At 44.6% G+C, this 17,815-nt stretch overlaps 1 protein-coding gene across 18 annotated transcripts in view; it reads right to left on the bottom strand.

Moving 5' to 3' along the window:
- MTMR3 (myotubularin related protein 3) overlaps positions 1 to 17,815 on the bottom strand; it is a 1,335,997-nt gene that overhangs the window by 225,720 nt on the left and 1,092,462 nt on the right. For all 18 annotated transcript variants that reach the window (XM_078667211.1, XM_078667215.1, XM_078667214.1 and 15 more), the window contains one exon: positions 13,221 to 14,619. In XM_078667211.1, coding sequence (XP_078523337.1) covers positions 13,221 to 14,619 — 1,399 coding nt within the window. The remainder of the gene's footprint in view (positions 1 to 13,220; positions 14,620 to 17,815) is intronic.

Below are 17,815 nucleotides of genomic sequence, written 5' to 3'. Positions count from 1 at the left end.
ATTGCTATAGCTTAGCAGCTGGTCGCAGAGGGAGGGGGCGGCGGTGTAAAAGGAAGTATAGTACAACAAAACGCAATTACGTATTGGTAATACCATGGCGGATGAAGACCATGGCGGACGAAGAATCAAGGGAAACAAGCATTGGCATAGCCAATAGGTCTCGCTGCATAACTAAATACTAATAAGGTCCCAAAGGCGAGACCTATTGGCTATGCCAATGCTTGTTTTATGCAGTTGAGCATAAAGTGACTCCGCTCAGAAGGGAAACAACAATTAAGGAGGATGTCACCGTGTGCCTTGTGCTCGACTGGCGCCTCGGGCATGTTTACTGTGAACACATGGAAATGCAAAGCCATCAATCAAGCAGGATGGCTCTGTCTGCCCACAGGCCCAGTGGCGCCTGTTGTCTGTTTACTGCGAGAATTAAAGAGGAAAAAGACCGAGAAGGAGAGAGACATTCAGCTAGTAGACTGTGTAATGTTTAAAATATGTGACGAATGTACAAAAAAAACTGCTTCAAAGAGTCATTCCCTTCGTATAAATAACTAAGAAATATTCAATTGCAGAGGCCTTTTCACATCAAAATGAATGTTTATAATTTTTTCCTGGGAGCCCTCTTTTGGTCACAAAAGAAAGTAGCATTTCACCAGATATCATGCACTGAAGTGTTTTTTCAATGACAATGTTCTGAGTAATACGGTAATGAGGGTGGCTGGCCACTTTGCAGGTTGGGAGTGATCTGTGGTTGACGAGTTTTATGATTTACAAGGGCTGACTGCAGCATAGCGGCTCATTGCGTGTCTCGTCTCAAATTATACGTGTGCGCCGGCTGAATTCAGAATTTATTGTATGTTAATGCCCGTGTCAGGCTGCTACCATAAAATAAGCAGAGCAGCATGAGTCAGCGATTCGGAATAAGTGTCTAGTGAGAAGTACAGGCAAATGAAACTAACGAAAAGGAAGGGGGAGAAGGGAGGGGGAGATGTGAGCAGAGCCCAAAAAAAAACAAGGAGAGACACGAGAGTGAAAGTACGAGGAGAAATGCACACGGCGGGCAGGGGAGGGGGCGGAGCGGGGAGAGCGGCATGTGGGTGTGAAGAAGCCGGGGCCTTTGAAGTGAAGCTAAGCTTCACTTCAAAAGGTGTCGGAGGAATGCGGCTGAGGGAACAGACGGCGATTGCGGCTGAGGGAACTGATGTGCACGCGCTTTTAAGCTCAATGCACATGCGCATTGAGCTTAAAAGTCACGGGCACTGCAAGGAATCGCCACGATTCCTTGCTTGTTAGTTAAAGGTTGTTTAAGCAGCAATAGTCTCGCAAGCTCGATGCGCATGCGCATCGACAGGCGAGACCTAAAAATGCAAGCAAGATAGGAACAGAAAGAGAGACAGGATAAATAAACAGGATAAATAAAGACAGACTTCGGAAAGTAAAGAGAAGAAAAAGACACATTAGAGGGTGTGAAAAAAATCTGATTCCCGCTGCCAGAGCTGCGATGTTTATTCACGATGACCGCCATGAGGTGACAGAGCAGAACCGCCGACAGGCGGGTGGAGGGAGCAGGCAGCGGTGACTGTTAAACGCAGGGATATTATTGGAGACGCATTGCCAGATAGACAAGGCAATGGTGGAAAGCGACCATAATCAACGCCTAAAGCTGACGGTAGCCGTAGAGGGACAATTTATTCTAACATGCATCAAGGAAATACATATGTGCGGGGACCGACAAATCCTACCGTATTGATGTAAAAAAACGCATTGCACAAGCATATTTGTAAGCACATTTAGACAGGAACCGTGGACCTACTGATTGAGAAAAAAAGAGAAGAGGCTGGAGCAGACCAAATATTGAAAGAGGGGGAGATAAAAGTAAAATAAACGTAGGGAAACAAATGTATCAAATCTAATGAAAGCAAGGAGTTCGAATAAAAGAGGAAGACGACACAGGGTGGGACAATCCAAGGAAGACAAATTGCGGACTGGGAAAGGGCGGCATGCCCTCAAAGGACTAATGCTATTGGAAAGAGGGTCTGCTTTACAATAGATGACCAATTAAAGAAAAAGGGAGGTAAGGAGCCAATATATAAGCGATCATTTCGATGCAGTGAAGAGGCTGGATTATGTGGCGAGGGTCAACCAATTGGACAGCAGAGAAGGGAGGCCGATACAAAGAGGACCAATAGAAAGTAGAACGGGAATATTCGGCGAACACGCTGAGACTGGCGGTGTATTCTGTTTATCATTGCTCGTTGTAGTAAGGAACGCTTCTCTAGATAAATCTTAAGCATGTGACATTAAAGTATTAAAGGGATTCAGGATGGGAAGCTTTGGAATACCCTTTTGGAAGGTGAGAGTGAATTCTGGATAGCAGTAAAGAGAATAAGGATGTCAGAAGAGGACTAAAAATAGGGTAGAATGTTTTCTCCAATGGAAGATAAAATAGTATGCAACAGAAAGACGGGGTGGTGGGGGCGATAGGAGAGGGGACACGGGGAGTCTGAGCGAGATAGATGGAAGGAATAGATGAGATGAACGTGGAGATACCCAGTCCAGTTAAATTGGGTCGCATGCAGGGGTGTAGCTATAAGTGGTATAACAGGTGCAGTGGCACCGGGTCCCTGAGGCTTATTGAGCGCACTTAGGAAAGGAGCGGGGGAGGGGGGACATTTCCCTCGGTTGCACCAGGGCGCATGAAACCCTTGCTGCAGCACGAGATAAGGGCAAGGCATGAATGTGGGAGGGAGAGAGCCAATGGTGGAGAGGGCCATGTGGAGGGAATGAGTGGAAAGCATCAGAGAAGAGATGAGCGAAAACACAAAGGGAAAGGTAGCGAAATAGAAGACGGAAGGTCTTGTGGAGAACGCAACGGAAGAGGCAAGGAAGAAGTACAGAAAATGGTGAGGACAGACAACAATAACGAAAAGGCTGAAATAGGAGCTAGAAAGATCCTGGTAGAGGGAGCAGGGAGAGGTGGCAAAGTATTAAAGGATAATAAGGAAAACAACAGGGGGTAGGGGTACAATCACTAGCGAGTAGAGAAAATGATAGAATAAGCAAACCATCTGGCTGCAGAAGAGCTAAGAGAAACATGGGGTGAGCACGAGAAAACGGTGAGTAAGAGAAGCAGCAGGGGTGAGATTCACAGGTTCGGGAGGGGGCCTTAATGGGAGAACCTGGGTAGACATTGGAGACAAGCACTTGGGAGGCTGAATAAACAGGGCAACAGGGAGCGATATAATTGAAAGAAGGGTAGAAAGCGATCCAGAATGATGTACAGAGAGGGATGCCCAGAAGAAGGGAGGCATAGAAAAGGTACGGAGTCCGAAAAAGAATGGGAGAGATACAAGGAGCAGAGAGAAGAAAGGCAATCGTGTGCAGAGGCAGACAGAAAAAGAGAGACGGGAGAGAGACAGAAAAAAAATGCAGGAGGGGAAAATGATGCATAGTGAAGTGAAGCAACAAAGTAGATTGGTATTGTGAATGGAGTAGAGTGAGAATCAATGAAGGGGGATGAAAAAACAGAAGAGATAAAAGAGGTGGACACAAATTAAGAATGTAATAGGGAGACACAAAGTACGAATGAGCGGAGGAGGTAGGCAGAACATAATACAATAAAGTAAGGGCGGCGAAGGGGAGAGGGGTGGAGGAGCAAACGAGAAACGCAGCAAAAGGGTAGAAAGAGGTAGGTGCCTCAAAGGAGAGAAGAGATGTGTGGGTAGATAACAGATAGAGACATGTCTACGGTAGAATCTGTTGGGTGGGCTTTAGAAGTTTATGGGTGACCGTACGGAGAGGTGAGTGGACAATAGAGAGGAATAGGTGGTCAGCATAGAGAGACAGGTAGACTTGAACAAAGGTTTGGGGCAATGAAATGGTATGGGTGGCTGCAAGAGAGGAATGGGTGAAGAGCATAGAGAAATGGGTAGACCTGAAGAGAAGTTTGGGGCAGTAGAGTGGGATGTGTGGATTCCAGAGAGGAACGGGTGATGTTTTAAAGATATGGGTAGAAATTAGAGAGGTCTGAGGACAGAAGAGAGGAGTGGATGGACAGTAGAGAGAGGTGGGTGGACTACAGGGTAGGATGGCGGACAGTAGAAATGGATGAGCTGGCTGTACAGTGGGTAGACGCACAGACCGAGAGGAGTAGGTGGACAGCATATAGAGATGGGTGGATAGAAGTGAAAATTGGGGAAAGCAAAGAGGGGTGAGTGAACAGTGGGGAGAATTAGATGGACTTTAGCAATGGGTGGGCTAGCTGTACAGAGGGACGGGTGAATAATAGTAATAGAGAGGAGGCTGTAGCGAACAGAGGCTGAGGGACAGTAGAATATGATGGGTTGACAGTACAGGTAGGTGAAGAGTAGAGGAGTATTGGGCAGGGGTGTGTGGATATGTAGGTATGTAAAGGGGGGAGGAACCGCATGGAAAGGAGTTGTGGGGAGGAATGACGAAAGAAAGATAAAGAGCATCCGGGCGAAAATAACAACCGCATGGGAAAGAGAAACCACAAGGAGGGGGCATGACAAGCAACTACAGGAAATTGAAGACAACAACAGACAGAGCACTCCTGGGGGAGGGAAGAAACTGAAACAATAATAGGAGAAATAAATAATAACAGCAGGGAGAGTCATTTGGACAGAGAGATATATACAGAAAGGAGAGAGAAAGAGAAAAGTGTGGGGGCAACAGATGGAGGAAGAGTGAAAGATATATTGAACATTAAAGGGTACCAGCAGAGGAGACACAGAGCAAGTGAGGGGCCCTAAAGGAATATCAACAGCTGTAGCGGGAATTCCGTTCTCCTATAGAACTGTGCATAGAGATCTGGAACCTCGGCGAATTAGGGTGGCCCAAAACTCACCTCAGTACCCAAAATCCCCTTACCAGACTAGCTACAGTGTCTCATTGGTCATAACAAACTCCCAATGCTTAGACAAACCAGAACATGAACTTACAATACCTCAGGTCACGTGGAACACATGAGCACTCTTTCGTTATACAATCATTTCAAACCAAAACGTGGAGTAAATGAGGACACGTGCACATTTGAAATAATTATTTACTAATGCCGTTTTCTCAAACGCAGTATCTTAGATAATACAAGGAAACATATTATCAGAAGCAAAGTTATCAGCATAGTTACTAGTCCATAAAAAGCAAATGGTGACAGCATACTAAAATGCTGTAATGAATAAGGGTTAACAACACCTAATTCTCACCCTCCCTAACTAGCATATTATATTAATATCTAAGAAGGTCTCTTTGGGTTTTTAGCAGGGTAGCCCCATACCTCAAGATCCTAGTATGAAGAGATCACATCAGCTTCCACCAGCTCTCTCTGCATGCAAACCGCATCAAGTGTGTATGTGTGCTCTAAGCAAAGCAATATAAAACGCGCCTAAAGCCAGAATTTGGCAGGAGCTGCACTTATGTTATGTCTATGAAGGTGCGGAGATCAGACCTCACAACAATTCTGTGTCTAGTTATCCTTGAAGCTTCAGCACTCTCTGTACATACATAGTTTACTAAGCAAAGCTGATATCGGAGCAATAACATATTATTCTCATGTAAATCACAACGCTCTTGTAGGTTGAAAGCTAAATCAACAATCAAGTGTCGTGTGCAGAAGCAGCACAAGGAAAAATGGCGTTTAAACATTTAATAAGCTCATGCTAACTTAACACAGTATATTGATAAGCAGTAACTATATGACACAGCAGGACAGGGCGAATAAACAGATAGGATGGGTCGAGAAGCAGCAAAGGGAGGGTGTGAGAAGCAGCCGAGCTAGGCAGCGCAGAGCGATGTGACGGCAGGGAAACTACAGTAACAGGAAAGACAGGAACAGCAGTGGAGTAGAGGTCACGGAATTTACATAGGATAGGGAAACAGCAGACAGAGGCAGGGAAAAGGTGAGTGAAGGTGTGGCATAACGGCCAGAAGAGTTGATTTTGGAACTGCGGAAACAGACCAGAGTCTCGGCATGGGGTCAACATCCTGCGATTCTGGGCAAATCACTTAATCTCCACTTATCTACCAAAATGAATGTGTCCTTGCGTAATGTAACTGGTGCTTATGTAAAGCGCTACAGTACCTTCGGGATGCGTTCCTGACATATAAAAACTGCAACTGAAAAATACGGGGTTGGAGTAGAGGGAAAGACAGAGAAACAGAAGTGGGGGGAGAAAAAGAAGAGACAACAGGGAGAGACAAACAGAAGGGGGGGCAGAAACAGCAAGCGGGAGAGCAACGGAAAGGAGAGAGAAAAACGAGATGGACAGATGCACCTATTACCTTATTGAAGTAATAGCGGGGAAGAGCAACAGTATAGGACGAGAGAAACCAGGAGGAAAGAGACGCAAGGTGAGAGGGAGAAGCAGTAGGTGAAGAGAAGTACGGGGAATGGTAGGAAAGAGAAAGCAAGAGCTGACGCAGAAGCCAGAATTAAAGGAAGAACAGTGGGGGAAGAAATGCAAGAGAAGCCTGTGAGTTGTGTGCGAAAGTGAAAGTGTTCGCGATGCACTTAATGAGACCCGCAGAGTGACGAGATCTGTGGTGGGGGAGGGAATTGAAGCGCGGAGAGAGGCACGCAAAGCGCGAGCCCGTGCACATGCACTCAAGCTCTAGGCCGGCCATGGCAGCATTTTTTGAAGACCTTACTAAAAGTCTCGCCAGATCAGCGAATGCGCTGGGTCAGGCGTGACCTAAAAAGAAGGGAGCAGGATGGTCTGTCTTATATGAAAGAGTGATACCACTTTCGGCAAGATACCACTTTCTGCGGAAAAAAAATGAAGTGCGAGTGCAACACCCTACCATAGAAAATAATGATTTGGGGATTTAAAATAAAACTCCACAGGGAATAATGTTAAATTAAATTATTTACAATAGTTAAGCATATAAATGAATGCTGAAAAAATTACATTTATTATTTAATTGGCACATAAATATTTTATAAATAAATAGTAAATATGCACCATTACATATTTTTTAACATTCATTTATAATTACCTGAATGTTTAACTATTTTAAATAATTACATTTAATATTTCATACAGGGTTTTATTTTAAGTCCTCACCTCCAGAAATTTCTATGGGATGATGTAACAGTACCTGTGGCTGGCTACATGTAGTGCTGGACTTACAAAAGTGTAAAGTACTACAAAAGTGTAAGTTACTACAAAAGTGTAAGTTACTACAAAAGTGCAGTTTATGAATGCTGAAAAACAGTAAACTTACTCAAAAGTGTACATTTACTCAAATATGCAGTTTGTGAATCAGGCCTTAAGTATATAAGGACAACATTAAGTTCCAATTAGGAACAATTAATGGTGAAGGGGAGAATAGGAATGTTAGAAACTTCAAAAATGTATCATAACTAGTGACAAGACTAAAAAAGGATTGATCAGGCAAATGGAGAAAGGGCTGCCTAATACTTTTAAATGGTGCCCCCACAAAGCTCTTGTGAGATAAAACAAACAGTTTTGCATGTAGAGGGTCTTTGCACCAGTAAACAAACTTTGCCCAATGATTAGATTAAATGGATTTGGCATATCAATTACTTCAGTAGCTAAATTGAATCCGATCAGTTATGTAGTTATGTTATGAGGATTTTATTGGCGCACTTATCACCAGATGTAGGAGGCTGGCTTAGTATTTGGTGCACACTTATTTAGGTGATGTACCTTGCAATATTCCAGGCAATCCTTATGGTGCTTTTAGTGGTCTTTGATACCCACAGAAAGCTCTCAAAGTGGTAGTTGTGAAGAGCAGCCTTCAGGCGTATCTTGAAGGAGTGTTAAGCAGCTTGTTTTACCAGTTTAATCATACAGTGTAAGTTAAATGAAAAAGAACCACACAGTGTTCATATACAAAGTGCTTCTATTTATTACACAACACTCACTAATGCATTGGTATATCTGCTAGTCAGAGATATCAACACAAAACACCAAAATACTTCAAATGCAATAAGGTAAGTAACACAAAATACAGTGGTCTCCAGGGAGGGACCAAACCATATATTAAAAAAGTGGAATGCGAACTGCAAAGGGCGATGGGATTTGGACCAGAAGACCCGTAGGAGCTAGGGACACAAGAAACCACAGCTGTGTGCAGAATGGAAAAACAGCTTCGTGACCAATGGAAGTCAAAGGAGAAGTCGCTGTTGCAGTTTTGCACAAGAAGGACCCTTCCCAGAGGCCCCCAAACAATTCCCTTGAGGACAAAAGGTTGGAGAGCCACCCCACCTGTGGATGTCCCGGGAACCAGGTTATCTACACCAGTGAAGCCGGGTGCATAGGGGTGAAGAGCTGTTGGAAACCTCTGTAGAAGACAATGGAAGAATGGGAAGAAAAAGCCTCTGGAGAAGTTCAGGAAGAAGTCCAGTGGAACCCAAGGGTGGATTCTAGAAGTGAAGAACCTGCAAGCATAGGGGAAAGAGTCCATGCCACTCGGGAGTGACCAGGAGGCACGAAGATAATGCCCACCGATGTCGGTAGGTTCAGAAGAGTCAGCGGTGACCTTGTCACTACAGCTGTGAGGACCAGGCGACGCTGAGAAATACCATGAGCTGTGACCAAGCTGTCACACGTCGGATGTCGGTGACTAGTTGGTTGGTGTCCGGTAGGAGCACCAACAAGCCTTGGTAGCCGCAACTGGCATGGAGAACGAAGAAGTAGCAACATTGGGATCAGCAAGGTCCAGGAGACTCACCAACAGCAGAAGATAAAGAGCAGGCCTGAGCAAGCAGGGGAGCCCACTGAAGCAGTAGAAAACCCTCAGGAAGAACCACAGGCTAAAGACACAGGAGTCGCAAGAGGACCTCGAGCAGCTCACCAAGAAGGAAGGCTCACAGTGCAGAGAATGCAGTGAGGATGCTGAACTTGGAGGGAAGAGATGCTGGTGGCTGGAGCTTCTTGTATCCCTAAGATCTCTGGAAGACAGAACCAACAATCCTTGGCAACAGCAAGTGGACGCAATGCACAGGGTTCGGTCCCAGCGGTTCCGACGAGGGTTACTGGCCTCAAAATTGCAGAGAGGACAGGTCAGGCCTCGAAGGACCTGCAGAACCACCACCTGTGTTGCTGAGCCTAGGGAAGTCTGTAGGACGACAGGAGCAGCAGACAAGTCAGCTTTGTTGCGGTGCCCGCAGATGCAGGGGAGTGACTACTTCACTCCAAGAGAGATTACTTTGGGTGTCCTTGATGCCCAAAGGTCTGTCAAAGAACCTGGAAGAAGCACAGACACAGACGACGAAGAAGACAACTTGCAGAACAGTGAGACCAGGGGGAGCAGGAGTCTTCCTTGGTGCAGTTTCGGGTCCAGCGAAGTCCAAGAGTCCAGATAGTCAAAGAGTGAAGTGGTTTCAGTCTGGAGTTTTGTCCCACGATGAATCTAAGGAACCACCCACAGGTAAGCTCTTAAGTACCCTAGAGAAAGGATTGGAATGACTCAGGGGTACCACTCAGAGGAGGGTCTGGACAGAGGGGAGGAGGCTCCCATGTCCTTCGTCCAGTTTCACGCCAGAGTTGGAGTCAAGGGTTAACTGAACTGGCTCAAACTGGAGCATGCAAGGAGGGCACCAAATGTGCCCTTCAAAGCAGTCTGGTGGGGCCGGTAAGCAACCCCACCACAGCCCAATACACAAAGTTCCATCTGGGAGGTGGTCACACCTCTATGTGACAGAAAACCTATTTTTCACCCTTCCCCTGCTTGAGCTTGGCTCAGCAGCAGGAGGGTAGAATCGTTTGTTGTCGGCAACAGCATTAGCTTGCTGTCAGACCATGAAAGGCTGTTACAGGGAGTACAGGGTGGTACCCCAAGGGAGCTCCCCAGTAAATGATACCTCCAACATTGGAATCGGTGTTTGGGTATGAATCTAACATGTTTGATACCAACCACATATAGTTATATAGTTAGGCATCTCATAATGACTGATGTCCACAATATGTATTAAAATGACTGACCACGCTTACAAAGAGTGGAGAATCGACTCTGGGGTTTGTAGGGGTGTCCTGCTCATGCAGGGGCACACATACTCATATAACAAGCACCCTGCCCTCAGGGTTGAGGGGTGACATATGTTTTAAGTGCAGTGACCTCAGATATAACCAAACATATCTGTTGTGAGTGGTGCCAGCACCAACTCACACAGGCTGCAATGACAGGCCTGTAGTCAGAGTTTAAGTGTACTCCCATGTGTGGTACAACAAATGCTGTAGACCATGGGAGACCCCCCTTGTGTACCTATGCCCTGGGTACCTTTGTAGCATATACTAGGGACTTACAAGGGTACACCAGTAGCCAATTGTTGATGTACAAAAGTACTTACCATGATCAATTTAGGGAGAACGCACAGTGACTGATCCTGATTAGCAGAATCCCAGTCAGACTAGGTAAAAAAACATACTGACACCAAGAAAAAAGTGAGGGTAACCATGCTACAAGGATCCTACCTTCCTACACATGAGGTGGATCCAGGAGGCAGCCACTCAATCTCCACCCATGAAGGTGTAGTTTGTGAAGATCTGGAAGCAGACTCTGTTCTGGTGCTTTGACAGGAGAAGTTCCCAAAGAAGTAGCCTGATCAGGGAGGGGGTCCTGGGGCCGTAGGCTAGCAATTATGCTCAACAAATTGGGATGCCACACTCTCCTGGAAAATTCAACTCAATCAGGAGGAACTAGCCTAGTCTTTCCTTGTCTTCTTTAGAGCTTGTGGCAGAATTGTGAAGGGGTACAGAAGAACTACATCCCATAGAATGAGTCTCCCAGAAACCTATTGTCTGAAACTCCAGTGAGCCATAAAACAAGGCACAAACCACCAAGTAAAAATGATTTGGGCCATCTCCAAATGAAGACGTTATTTGTAGTCAGCTTGCTGAGCTCTTCTTCACTGGCGATCAGCAAGGCCTCAAAACAACTGGCCATTAGTGAGATCTCTAAGGTCCTGCCATTTCCAGAGATAAAGTGCATCAAAGCACAGAATCCATGATGATAGACCTCCCTGCTTGTTGCAGTACCATATGCCATATGGGTTATCTGTGAAGAACTGAATCAGCTTGAAGAATGGGAGGAAGCTTTTCAGAGCCAACTGTGGAAAGCTAGAAGGTTGGTGTGAAGCTTCTGTTTTTGCTGGGGACAAAGGCTCCCTGATCCCAACCTTTCCCAAATGGTCAACCGAACCCAGAGACAATGCATCTGTCACTACTGTGAGTTCTCAATGGAGTAGAGCGAATAGTCTGCCACAAGTCAATTTGGTGTCAACAGCCACCGCTGAAGGTTTGGGCTGAATCCTGCCAAAAGTAGAAATTCAAACTGGAAGTGCTGTGATTCCACCAAAACCGCTAGAAATGTTTGGGGTACTGCAGGACGGGCACATAAAAGTACACATCCTGCAAGTCGGACACTATTGAGTCCCTCAAAGACAACATCTTGAACTTGTTTTTCAGCAGGAAAGCATTCAGAAGTCTTTAAGGTCTCAAATTGACCCGAGTCGTTTAGCTTTTCTGGGTGCCAAAAAAATAACAGAAGTGTCACCCCCTGTCCTTTTCTGACTCTGGAACGCTCTCTATGGTGCATACGGCCAGAAGTGATTGGACAAGGATGGACACACAATCCACTGGAATCTGAAGAAAACCAGATGGGGTATGAGAGGGAGTGCATAAAAAGGGGAGGGCTCAACCTAGTTGAATGATCTGCACATTCTCTGCTTTAATGGTATAGTGTGCAAGCCAGCACAGAAAAATAAAGAATTGTGCCTTGTACCAGTCGTCTATGACGATGAAAGGGTGAATCAAAACTGCTTGGCTACGGCAGGGGAGGAAAAAGAAGAGGACAACTTTCCTTGTGGTATCCACAGTGTCTGCACCAATACATCATCTTGAGCTGTGAGAATTAGTGTTTGCTGTTGTAAGGGTTGTCTTCAGTTAGATATCAAGAATATCCTCTGAATTTTCAGTTTTGCTGATGGAATTGATGGGCCGGAGAGAGGAAAATTAACAAGTGGACCCGTAGCATAAATGTATTTAAAATGTTCCAGCTTCAAAATCCCCCGAAAAGCCAGGAACTGGCAAACAGCGTATCCATAAGGACACCTGCACCTCATCAAAAGTCCTGTGTCACGCTTGACCACAACATCGGTGCCAAGACACAAACCGCAAAGTCCTTCGTTTCCATGTCTGCCCTCAAGACATATTTTGTTGCATCCTGTCCATATGAAAGCATCCCTGAATTTGTCAGGGATGTCTGACCATATTTCGTAGTGCACAAGTGTAACCTTCTAGTAGGCAATGGCTGTTCAGCTATCTCAGGGTGAATCTAGAGGTAGAAAAGGCCCTCATCCCGAATACATCAATGCATTTCAATTCTCTTTCTGTCAGAAGAGGGACTTGCTGGTATAACATGAACTATAGAGCTCTTGGTAAAGGTGTGAGGCAAAAAGGCCAGCTCTGCAGGGGTGGGCCTATGGCGCTTCACTACTCAGGACTTACTAGGTGATCTCATATAAAAACGGCACATGTGTTTCAAAAGGGAGGCAATCTCAGCAGTAAATACTATAGTATTGAAAATATTGCTCACAAATGCTAGTGAGCCTGGTGGATGCGACTCTAGGATTAAAGGTAGGAATGAAGACCTCAGGTATAGGAAGTGCTACCTTGCAAAAAGCCTCTTTCACAAAAGCAGAAATACAGCACACTCATCTGGAAGAGAGACAGGAAGACTATTTTCACAGAGAGATGTGGTACAGCACACACGTTTATACATGTTATGGGAGGGTAGGTATCAGAGAGGAATGTTTATCTAGTATCACACCAAACGGTGCAACAGAAACCAGCTAGAGACAGGAAATACTTTAAAAAGGAGAAACTTTACTTTAAAGATATAATTAACATACAGCACACAAGAAACTTAAAAACCGAATAGCTTACAGTATTACAATGGCCATGCAATTAATTACTGGTACTAACTTTCACTGCAGGTCACAGAGAAACAATGAGTGCCGTCAAAACGTAAGGTAGCAACAAATAGCATAACCATATGTGATTGTCTTAATGATGTTGAAACAAAAACAGCATTCATAGAATGTAATATCCTAGATGGGTTTTACAAATCAAGAATATGAACATGATTGCTTGAAATATAATTTAAAGAAAATTGTGACAAGCATTTTTTTCATATCTTCGGAATACTGGGTATAGAATCAGATACTACAGCACCAGACTCACCACTTCATCTGCAAAATTTCCATTGTAGCGAAGGGAACTGTTAAGGTACTGACTCTCCAAGCGACTTCGGAGCTCCTGAACTTGTCTCTTTAATGTCTCCACCTCCTGCTGGTGCCCAGTCTCAATCTGTCGAAGGCGTTGCTGGACAATGTCCATGTAGACTGGCATTCCGTCATCGTCCAAGTGACTCCTTGTGGGCTGATCTGGGCTGGTGTTAAGTGACCGCCTCACTATTTGACCCTGATACACACATTTGTGCTGTAGATTTCGACAATGGCACTGGGCTGAACCACAGCTGAGGGCTGAGAGCTGTCTGCTGAGAGAAACCTTACCAAGGCCCTCCTCTCCATTTACACAGTATCCATTAGGAACAGTGGGCTTCAGTGGCATTGGAAGCCCCACTGACTTCTGAATTAAATTGTTCTCTGTTCCTATCTCACCATTACAAAGAGGCCCTTTAAATTCAGGCACAAGCAAGGCACATGATGAAGGCATTGGGGGCAGCATCACACTGCCCTCTATAGTCCTGTTCAAATTTCCTTCCAAAATATGAGGCCTTATTAAGTTTTCATACTTCTCATTACGGGCTTCCACAGCATGAGAAGATCCAACGTGGTCAATCCTAGAATGTGTTAAGCAAGGTCCCTTGTCCCCGCCCTCCAGCTGGACATTATCACCTGTTACAGTCTCTGTTGAGCTTTCAATGGTGAAGATTTTTGCCTCCTGATTTGCAAATGCAGACTGACAGGGAGAGGGACCTAGTAGAGGTGTGCCAAAGAAACTTTCACTTCCAATCTTGTCAATGCCTTCTCTCGTTTTTAATGCAATATTGGAAAATAATGGACTGTCTAAGCTGGTTACTGCTACTTTAAGTTCCCCTAAGGGTTGTGGAGTGACCTCCCTTTCGTCTGTCTCTGCCTCAAACGTCTGTTGTTCTTCAAGTGGTACACTGTTAATTTCTTGTGAATCATTATGAGCACCAGAGAACTGATTTTCATCAACAGTCTCTTTCTCTGGCTCTATTTCAGGCTCCACCGGCAGGCTTTCCTTGTTGGAAAAATCCTGTTTTACTTCTCTAATCCCTAAAATAGGACTTTTCTGTGTTACCTCAAGATTGCTGTCCTCTTTGGTAGCCTCCTGTAATATGTTTACTATTTGTCCCTCTGAAGATGCAACAGAGAGCTCCACAACTATGGATGTCCGGTTGCCTGTGCCAACCTCCATGCCAGCCTCCTCATAAGGATCATCTCCAGGGTTGCTAAGGTTGCTGAGTTCCATGGACCGGCGATGCTCCTGCCACTTTTCATTCAGGCTGGGGTCACTACTGCGACGGTTGACAGCTGGCATGCTACTGTCACAGACTGTGCTGAGGTTGTCAAATGACCTTGTCTTGGGGATTCTGAAAGCAAGTTAAAAAAACGTTGATTGAAAAAGGAACAATTATAACCACCACTTAACCAAATGGTACTGCGTTATTATCTGCTTTAAGATTTATTGGTAACAAGATTTTTTAAGTAGTCACTTCTATCTCACTGCCAACAACTGCACTCTAAAAAAGTAAAACTATCTCAGTGTGAGAGCACAGTGACAGTACACTCTTCTACACCAACATATGAGTCAGGACAAAAACACCTCAAGGGAAACAAACTGATAAAAACAGCAGACCAACACCACAGATAGACCACAAATGATTAAGCCTCCCATAAGAATACTTTACCTTAATATGGGAATCTTTTACATCCTAATAGTAGAGTATCATAGTCTAAATTCAACATTGTAACCCTGCAACATCAGTTCTTTTCCTTCCTCGATCTTAAGCCAGCAACTGTCACGATCCAATGGATAATTTTACCCAATGGCAGTAGGAGAGAGAACAAAATAACAGATAGCATTCAATGTTACAGAATCACTATTAACATGTCCAAAGGGAAATGTAAATTCGTAATGTCCCCCTTCAGTCCAAAGCAGAAAGTAAACACCTTACAGAAGGCAGTAGCACAGCATTAATCTCAAAAGTGAGGAACCAAAGGCAGAAAAAAAAAATATTCAGACTAAAAAGATTATGCATAACTGTCCTTCTATGGTGTCTTCCAAAGCACAGTAGAGAAAGTTACTTACCTTTGGTAATATTATTTCTGGAGTATAAATACTCTCCCTACAGATTCCTCACCTATGAACTATCCTTAATGGCTTCAGAGTATTCTGGAAAACATAATCGGCAAACTATCTACAGTGCCATCAATCTGAGAAGACAACACCTTTAAAGATGAGGAAGCTTAATCTGAAGCTTGTGGTGCAGAATATTTTCATACCTAAAGCTAGTGCATCTGTTTCACGTATGCAGCAGTCCTTGAACGCTTACTTAAAATCCTGCATCCTGAGGGACCGGTCAATAGTTCGTCCAGATAAGCAAGATTGGCAGCAAGTTCCAATATATCAGTATACTGAAGTGTAAAAAAACTGCTCATTGTTTATTTAGGTTTATACTAAGATAAAAGCACTTGGACAGTGAGGGTGCAATATGTCATGAAAATAAGTGGGTAGTTCTAAGTATCCTGTATGTGATGAATTAAGTGATGGAGTGATCAACGAAGGGCAATGGAAAAGAGCAGCATCCTCTGAGAGCCATTAAGGAGAGCAACAGTTGGTTGAAAAGGAGACAGAAACAGCCTTAAGTATCTGCTGAATTATCAGTGGTGGAAAATGTATTGGTAATGAGAAGAAAGATGTATACCGTACTGCCCCCGCCACCACCCAGGAGTTAGAGGCAGATTAACCTAATTGGCTCATATGTGGCAGTGTGGATCAACATTAAGCATCGGCTACGAGAACATTTAAGGTGACCAATAATGGATGAAGAGGTCTTTCAGAAGGCGATAAGCTAGGAGTGCAAGGAAAGTATCAACAAGGGTGACCAATGAGATTTAGGAGGACTCCAGTGCTACTTTAGGAGTGTTTGGATATCACAGACTTTACAAGTGACTTGTGTGAAGAAGTATCCAGTGGTGTTTGTGGATACACATTCTGAGTGAATGGAGATGTCAGAGGAAATGCTACACTATTAGTGCTAGTGGGGTTAACCTTACCATAACTTCACTTTACAACCCACAATCTACTGCAGTGGAACAAGCAGGCAGATTGGTTAGGAAGTCTACATAGTTGGCAGCAGCAAGAAGGCAAGGCAGTAACAGAAATGGTGTGCACTCACTGAACCATGTGTTGGATTTGTAATGTCGCCTGCTTAGTATACAGCCATGTTCCCCTGCCCCGAGCGCCCTTAACAAAGGTATACCTGTTATCTTGACTTTTATTTTGGCCCTAGCATTAGTTTAACCTAGAGTGTGCAGACAGGTCCTGACTATATGAGGTACTGGACCAAACCTATGACCTGAAGGGGTGCACCAAGAACATCCTGATAGTGGACACAGGACTACTGTCCCTGTCCTGGGTATAGCACAAAGTAGTGGTGGTGGTTACATACCATGTTTTTGAAACTTAGTGTGATCAGGCCTTTTTATCTTTGATACCCGAATGTGGCCAACAGGTCCCCATTGTGTAAAGTTCTTCTGTTTTGTGTATATCTAGAACCTAGCACTGGCAACCTGTCTGTATGGTGAGTGTGTGTACAGTGTGAATGTAGCATTTGTGCAGTAGTAAGGCTCAGAGTTTGACAGAATTTTAGTACTGAAGCCTGTCTCATTCATTTTGATACCGCTGGTTTGGCACAGTAGACTATGGTGGAGTAGGACAGTTTCACTAGACAGTGGAAGTATATTGCTTGCATTCTTGCGACTTAAGAGTGGAGATCCAGTCATCAAAGTGAGGAGGGTGGAGACAACACTATTTTTAGAAATTCTACAAGGACGCTTGGTAGCAAGGGGCTGCTCATCAGATATTCCATAGAACTGCCAATTGGTTGTTGGGAAGGGTGGGACTGCAATTATTGTTATGATGTGGGCAAGATTATATGTCAGGCCTGCCCTTTTGCCTATCACTGATGAACAAGTTACTTACTTTGGTAATGCCTTATTGGGAAGAGACTATCTAGCCGCAGATTCCTCACCATAGAATTATTCCAAGGTGTCAGACTGGATTTGGAATATTTTCATGAGCATTACCCCTGGACACTGGTAGGTGGTTTTGTTCAGCTCCATTGGCATCCTCGGTGCCAGAAGCGATGTGTGCTATGCCTAAATAGGCACCACCCCAGCGCACTGACATCAGTTTCTTTCCAGTTCAAAGGAATGTGGCGCCACGAAGAACACTGACAACTGGTGTGGAAAACTAGGGCCCTGAAAGGGGAACAGCCCTGTCCGTAGAAATCGGTTTGCAGAGTGGGGAGGGTGGGTGAGCCGGTAAAGAATGTTCGTATCTACCAGATAAGACGTTACCGAAGGTAAATAACTTGTTCATCTAATAGAGAATTACAGCAGCAGATTCCTTACCTTAGGATAGATATCCAACCAAAATTCCCGGAGGTGGGTCAGTGGGCCAATTTCATAAGAGGAAGTCCTGCAGGACTGAATGGGCAAAATGCCTATCTCAACGGACCTGACTGTACAGGCAGAAGTGCGTAGTGACATTGTGCAAGGAGA

The sequence above is a fragment of the Lissotriton helveticus genome, chromosome 11 (genome assembly GCF_964261635.1).
Source record: "Lissotriton helveticus chromosome 11, aLisHel1.1, whole genome shotgun sequence".
NCBI lineage: Eukaryota > Metazoa > Chordata > Amphibia > Caudata > Salamandridae > Lissotriton > Lissotriton helveticus.
Note: the sequence above shows the minus strand (reverse complement) of the source record. Positions and strands in the feature narration are given on the sequence as shown.